The sequence below is a fragment of the Monoraphidium neglectum genome, assembly GCF_000611645.1.
Source record: "Monoraphidium neglectum strain SAG 48.87 unplaced genomic scaffold scaffold03115, whole genome shotgun sequence".
Classification (NCBI taxonomy): domain Eukaryota; kingdom Viridiplantae; phylum Chlorophyta; class Chlorophyceae; order Sphaeropleales; family Selenastraceae; genus Monoraphidium; species Monoraphidium neglectum.
Window position 1 is genome coordinate 1 of NW_014010513.1, and position 7,178 is coordinate 7,178.

General features: G+C 68.4%; 2 protein-coding genes across 2 annotated transcripts; both read right to left on the reverse strand.

Moving 5' to 3' along the window:
- Positions 1 to 333: 333 nt before the first annotated feature.
- MNEG_12194 (F-type H+-transporting ATPase subunit alpha) lies at positions 334 to 1,678 on the reverse strand (the record flags this gene model as incomplete). Its single annotated transcript, XM_014039333.1, has 4 exons — positions 334 to 596; positions 1,039 to 1,157; positions 1,331 to 1,476; positions 1,664 to 1,678. 4 exons carry the CDS (start codon positions 1,676 to 1,678, stop codon positions 334 to 336), a joined length of 543 nt encoding a protein of 180 aa, XP_013894787.1.
- Positions 1,679 to 5,780: 4,102 nt separating this feature from the next.
- On the reverse strand, positions 5,781 to 7,155 carry MNEG_12195 (hypothetical protein; the record flags this gene model as incomplete). Its single annotated transcript, XM_014039334.1, has 2 exons — positions 5,781 to 6,527; positions 6,868 to 7,155. The coding sequence occupies 2 exons, from the start codon at positions 7,153 to 7,155 to the stop codon at positions 5,781 to 5,783; spliced, it is 1,035 nt and encodes a 344-aa protein (XP_013894788.1).
- Between the last annotated feature and the right edge of the window lie 23 nt (positions 7,156 to 7,178).

A 7,178-nucleotide genomic window follows, 5' to 3' on the forward strand; every position in this document is an offset into this window, starting at 1 on the left:
CTGTAAAGGCATGGCAAGCTGGGAGGCTTGGCTCGAGGCCATCGGGAGGGGCAGCTGCGTGCAGACGACCCGAGGGTTGCGTGGGGGTCCCGCCCCGCTGGCTGACGCAGCCACGCTCGCAGCTGTCGGCCAGCGCGGCGCCCGCGGTGCGAGGCAGGGGCGTGCCATTGCCACCCTCCCTCGCTCCCGCGACGGCGGCCTCTTCGCCGAACGCCTTTACGGCCCCTTCCGGAGGCAGCAACCCCTCCTGCCCCCCCACCCCCAGGGCCGTTTGGCCGAGGGGACCGCTCTGAACCCCCCACTACGTCTCCTCAGCCAACGCCGCCGCCCTGCTCAGCTCTCGCGCACAGCACCTGACCCCTCCCCCCCCGTCCCCAGGCCCCGCTGCCGCCGCCGCCACTCACCAGTGTAGAGGGGCTCGCGCACCGACTGGCGTGCCACGATGCCGGGCGCCTTGACCTCCACCAGGCTGCTCCTCACGTTGGTGAGCGGCCCCTTGCCATCAATGGGCTGGCCCAGGGCGTCGAGCACGCGGCCCAGGTTGCCGGGGCCGATGGGCACGTTGACGATCTGGCCGGTGCGGTACACCAGGTCGCCTGGCGGTGGTATGATATGATTGTTTGCGAGGATGTTTGTGTGTGTTTGAGAGAGAAAATGTGTGTGTGTGTGTGCGGGGGGGGGATGTTGAGGGGACAGGTGTGCAGGGGCCTGTGTATACCAGCACAGCCGCGTACAAGGGCCGCCGACGCGCGGGTTCCTGCTCCAGTTGAGCTGCCCGCAGCCGCCCCGCTGCGCGGCGCCGCGGCTGCCCCGGCTGCACGCCCCCGCGCCGGGGCCCAAGCCCGCGAGATCCGACCATGTCAAGGCCTCGGCCGTGCTGCCCCCCAGGTCCCTTTGTTGCCCCCAATTGCTGCCCCGCGGACCCCTTGCCGGGCCCCAGTACTGCCCCCGATTGCTGCCCCTCCAGGCCCCTTTGCTGGCCCCTAGGCCATTTTCTTGCCCCCAGTTGCTGCCCCCACAGCCGCCTCCCGCGCCCACCCTGGTGGATGGCATGGTCCTGGCCAAAGATCACCACTCCCACGTGGTCGTGCTGCAGGTTCAGGGCCATGCCCTTCACCCCGCTGTCAAAGCACACCAGCTCGCCGGCCTGCACGCTCCTGCGCGGGGCGGCGGCGGGAGCGGGCACGCATGCGCGAACAGCGCAGTGGACGGTGAACAGGCGACTTTTGGAAGCTGCGCGCTGCTTGTTCAGCTGCCGGGTGAAAAGCTGGCATCGAAGCGTGCCGCTGATCCAGCGCAGGAGGCGGGAGTGGCGTCCAAGCCCCCGCACCTGAGGCCGTAAACGCGGGCGATGCCGTCCCCCACTGACAGCACGCGGCCGAGGTGGATGACGGGCGGCTGGTAGGTCTTCTCCCACTCCTTCACGGCCGGGATCAGCTTGTTGCTGATGTGCTGGATCAGGTACTTGGAAGAGAACTGCCGGGCCGAGGTTGCGGGGTGTGCGCATGGGGCGGCGATGACATGCGACCCCGCCCCGCTATGGCGAACGACCCTGGCAGGGCCAAAGCAACCTCGAGAGCTGTCGGCCGATGACAAAGCGTCTTACGTTTTGCATGTGCTGCTGCTGTGTTCTGGATTGAGCAAGCGCTTGCTGCTGCCGCACCTTGGGCTTGCGCATCTCATCGAGGGGCTTGGCCTCGGAAGCGAAACGCATCAGCTGCTGCGCTGCAGCGCGCCATCCCACGGGCGCCGGCTCGCTGACGGCGGTCCGTGCGGCCGAAGCTGCGTGATGGACAACAGTTGGTTGCTTCGCGCCTGAATGGCGCTGCGCTGTGCAGCGTGGCGTGTGCTCGGCAGATCATCGCCATCGCCTCTGCGCAATGACCGCATCATCTCACCCTCTGCACTGCTGTGCTCACCCGCCTGGATCAGCCCCGCAACAAGCTGCCTCCTCATCTTGCTCCAGCCCCAGGCAGCAGATCACGCCACTGTTACTCCTCTCCTAGACTCGATCCTAAGCCTGTCCGTGACGCACCTAGCAGTACGATGAGACAAACACGTTCACGCGAATCGGCCCTAAACAAACGCAGAAGGGCGGAGGGTTTGCACCTGAAAGGTTTCGGGGTACAGCCCGACCATATCTTCAGTTGTTCAAGGAATAATTTTTTACCTAGTGGCAGCAATGCGAGGCCGTGCAGGTGCTCAGCCACCTGGCGCGGGCGCCGCCGCCCCACTCCCTGGACATGGGTCGAGGTTGCCGTGCAGCTTATGGGCAACAGCAGCTTATGCAACTCATGGTTTGATGACCACCAATCCGAATGCTCGTCAGCTGCGCTCACAAGCCAGGGCAGCCTGCATGTCGTGGTCAAGCACAACAGTTGACCAACTGTGCTGATTGCGCTGTTTGCATCGTGCTCCCCGAGTTCGTGGATGTTGTAGCCGCAGATGGGGGAGCAGGGTACAGCACAAGTACAAGAAGGAGCCAGGTGAAGCCCTCGAGGCGCTCGGCTGCCCTACCCCAGGGGTGGTTAAGAAAGGAGGGCGACGGGCGGTTGAGCCACCACTGGCGGCGGGGATTGTTGCTGGATCGCAACCTGCTGTGGCCATAGTCTGTGCAGGGTGCAGCCTCGCCCGGTCCAGGATGGCTGCCAGGGCTGAGCGGTGCCTAGGCGCGGGCCTTGGACGTGTGGGTCTGCGGCCACGACTGTTGGGAATGGTGGAAGCGGCTCGAAGCAGCAGTACAACCCCCGCTCCGCCGGTCGCTCACGCTAGCGCCGCCGACCGTGCAGCGGGGTTGGCAAGCAGCGGGTTGGCGGAGGCGACTGACGGCTCCATGCACTGAACTGGCTGCCCGGCGGCGTGGCGCCACGCCAAGCTACCCCTGAACGGCCTGCTGGACGTCATTCTGCCGCTGCAATCATGCCACGGGCACGAGGACGAGGACGAAAACAGGTTCTGTTACTGCGGCCACAGGCCGTCGATGGTGAAAAAAGGTCGTGGACGGCCGGGCGCGAAACAGGCGAATAGCGACGACGCACATGAACCGCGGCGGGGTGCAATGAGGGCCGCGGCCGCGCTGGTTTCTTGTTCAAGTGGAGTCTAGGGTGTCAGGAAATCTTCGTCTTCTGGATGAGCCCATCATCTGGTGAAGTGACCATCTGGCAAGCTGTGCTGAGAGGGCTGAATAACAAGAGCAGGTGCGGGCCCGGGCCGCGCCTGCTGCGTCACGCGACCCGTGCCCCCCCCCCCCCGGCGCGCGGCGGCGCCCAGCGCAAGAACCAAAACGACCCCACTGATGAGGGCGGGGGAAAAGCGCGACAGGACCGGCACACATCATGTTGCGGGACAAGGCACCCGCACGCCCGCATTTTGCCTGGCCTGCCTGTCCTGATTGAGAAACATAAAAAGGCGCAAAGGGGGGCGCAGCTGCAGCCGCTCCCTGACGCCTGTGCGACGCTAGCTGGCCCTGTCTGGCTGCCCGCGAGGGCGGGTGGGCTGTGTGCGCGCGCGCGTGCGGGCTGGCACATGGCCGCCGGGGCAGAGGCTGAGAAGCTGCTTCACTGAGGATGTGGAAGTTGAGTGTGAACATCAAAACGCCAAGCAAGGCCCGTCCAGGGGCCGAAAAGTGGACAAATGGAGGCGGGCTGCGAGCCTGCGCCGCGCGGGCAAGCCCGCGACGGCGAATCGCGCCCTCTGTAAACCAGGGAGAGCCCGCCATTCGTGCGCCTCGTGGTCGAGACGGCACGCTTGCGGGTGGCATTGCTTGGGGGTTGCGTGGCGCCCGTTATGGCAGATGGCGAGCCTGCCGCCCCCCCCCCTGTGATAACTATCATCAGCTGCTGGCCGCGTAATGCTGCACAACACAGTTTCGCGCCCCATCCCCGGTTGCCTATCCGAAAGCGGGACAGAGGTGTGAGAGCCACGCGGGCGGCCTTGTCAGGGCGGCGGGCCTCGTGCAGGTGGCCCGAAGAGCGCCCCGCGTGGGAGCCGCGGCGCTGCCAAGGGCCAGGCGGGGCGGCCGCTACGAAGGGCGCATGGGCTGGGCCCGCGCGCCGGTGGGGGTGCATGCGCTCGTGCCGTTGAGGGCCGGCGCGTCTGGTTCTGGCTGAGCGCGCGGCCAGGCGCGCGCGTCGCGCAAGAAGAGGCGCCGCGCGCCGCGCAGCTCTGCGTCGGGCCGCCACGCCTTGGCCGGCCTCGTTCCGAGGGGCGTGCGCGGCGCGGTCCAGGGTGTGCGCGGCATCGCGCAGCACGGAAGAAGGAAGGCGGCTGGGCGCCCGCCCCGCGCCAGCGCGGCACCGGCGCCGACGCCGCGCAGGCGGCGCCGAGGGGCGGGCAGGGACGAATGTTGATGCGGGCGCTGTTTCTCGATTGCGGCTGACCCCTCATGGCACAGGGCAGGCCGGGGCCACGCCGCGCCGCGCGTCATAGTGTGTGCTGTTGAAATGGGGGGTGTTGTTGCCGCCTAGCCTCGCCTCGTCGGCGTTCAGATGCATGGGCGGGTCAGCAAAGGGCTGAAGTGCGCGTTCGCCCCCCCGCGCGTGTTCTCATCTTGAATGAAAGGACGAAAACCGCGCTCTGTGCTCGCTCGCGCGTTTGCGGCCCCGTCAGCTGCAGACGCAGCCAGTCACAAAACCGCGAGCGTGAGAGGGGCAGGCGCGCGCGCCCGCTGCCCGTGCCCCGTGGTGCCAGGGCCGGGAGCGGCGCGCGAGCCCGCCTGTGCAGCTGTGCAGGTGGGGCCAGGGCTACAAGGCCAGCGCGCGCACACGCGCGCCGGCCGTGCGGCCGAGTGGCGGCGGCAGCAGCGCGGCGCATGCAAGCGCATGAGCCGTCGGGCGCTCAAACAGCGACGCGCGCGCTTCGGTGCAGTGAGTACCTGGGGCATACAGCCCGATTGGTGTGCGCTAGTGCAGGACGCGCTGGGCCATGGCCGGCCGCGCCCCAAAAGTGCGGCCCCGCCTGTGTGAGTCGGCCCTTGATTGCAAGCGGCATTGCCTCGGCAGGAGTGGGCAATGCACGTTGGACTCAAGGGCGGCAGGGGCGCGCAGTGGCACTGGCAGCATCCAAACACAGGGGTGTGATGCAGGGTCAGCGGCTGTGTACGAGGAGGCCGCGCCGCTTATCAAGTGTGTGGGTGCGCAGAGGGCCAAACGGCCTGGCAGCTCTGCGCGCGAGCACGCACGTGCGCCGCCTGTCTGTGCTGTTCTGCTCCCGGGAGACGTAGCGCTCCGCCCTGCGTCTGGCGCCATCGGTGGTTCCGCAGCTGCAGCACGCAGCGCAATAAGTGCGATCACATCAGCAGGGCAAACCGAGAGAGAGGCTACGAACGGTCGCCGCGGGGGCGCTGCCACCACGAGCATGTGACTGTCTGCATGGGCTGATCTCGACTCATCTGGAGGTTGCTGTTTCCCGTCTTGACCTGAGCTGTCCGCTTGAAGGGCGCGCCAGCCGGGGACGCCACGGCCTGCGGCGCCGGCGCGCGCCGGTCGCGCCGCCCCACGAAAGCCGGCCGGCCGCCGCAGAAGCGGCGGCGAACGAGCAGGCCCCGTGAAAATGCTAGGTGACTGCGCGTGCCTAGTACTGGCCTAGCTGATGCGCTGCTGCTCCCGGTGCGGGCCAAGCTTGAAGAGTGAGAGCGCCTGCAGGGTGTTGCTGGGGGCCGGCCGACTGTGTGAAAGGTGATAGCTTGTGGCGAAGAATGAAGGCCGGGTCGGGGCGCCTTGGTGGAGTGTGGGGCCACCGATTGCCACGAGGAAGCTGCCTGGAAGCTGTACGGAAGCTGCCTAGAAGGGTGGCCAGGAGCTGCCGCTAGACATTGAACTGAGGAAGTCCCTCATCAGCCCTGGCGGCAGCAGCTGCTGTTGCTGCTGCTGCTGCTGCTGCGCCTGCGCGGCGGCCGCCGCAGCGAGAGTCTGGTGTGCGTGGCCGCCGCTGCCGCTGCGCGGGCTGCCGGGCGGCGGCAGGGAGTGGTGGCGCTGCAGTGGCCCGAGGTCGAGCCCTATCCCAGCCAGATGGCCCGCAGATGCTGCCCCGCCGCCATCACCGTGATCCTGCCCGAACCGGCCGTCGACGCCCCAGCTGCCGGCCTGTTGCTGTTGCTGTTGCTGCTGCTGCTGCTGGGCAGCGAGGCCCAGCAAATCGTACGCGCTGCCGCTGCCGCCCAGCTGCTGCTGCTGCTGCTGCTGCTGCTGCTGCTGCTGCTGTTGGTGGTGCTGGTGATGCTGCTGCTGCTGGTGCGGCAGCGTGTTGTGGTTCTGGTGGTGGTTCTGGTATAAGTGCTGCTGCTGCTGCTGCTGCTGCTGCTGCTGCTGCTGCTGCTGCTGCTGCTGCTGCGCCGCCTGCTGCTGCAGCAGCTGCTGCAGCGCCGCATGCCCAAAGCCGCCGAAGAGGGCGGACTGGTCGTGCTGCAGCTGCATAGGCAGCGACGCGGCGGCGGCGGCTGACGCGGCGCTCAGGTCCGAGGCGCCGCCGTAGCCGAGGCCGCCGGCGCTCGCGTGGCCGAGGTTGTGCGCAAGCAGGCCGCCGGGGAGCTGGCAGGGTGGTGTCGCGGTTGCGTCGGAGTTCCGGGGGGAGGGGTTGGGGTGGTTTAGGAGGGGGAGTGTGTTGGGCGGGCGAAACGGTGCGGCACAGCCAGCAATTCGTGCATCGGCAATTCGAAGCTGTTAGCAATTCCGGGTGTGAACCCGCTGCCGCCGCCGCACGCGGCCATCCAAGCCCCCGCCGAGGCAGTGGGCAGCAGCGGCAGAGCCCAGAGCGCCGCCCGCGCCACCCACGCGACCCCCGCCGTCTGCCCGGCGCCGGCGACTTCGAAGCGGACCGTGCACCCGCCCCTGGCGTGCCCCCGAGCGAGGCCCAACCACAGGCCCTCACCTGCGACTGCAGCAGTCCAGCGCTGAGGCTGTCGAGCAGGCCGCCCAGCGGACCGCTGCTGCCGGCCCCTGCGCTGCCGACGCTCCCCGCGCGCGCCAAGCCGCCCATGCCACCCATGCCGCCCATGCCGCCGACGCCGCTGCCGCCGAAGCCCTGGAACCCCGCGGCGGCGGCCGCGGCCGCGGCTGCTGCGGCTGCGGAGGCGGAGTGGTGCTGGTGCGCCGCGGCGGCGGCCGCGGCGGCAGCCAAGGGATTGCTGTGCAGGTATGATAAGGCGCCTGTCGACATCGTCCGAGGTAGCATCCCAGGCA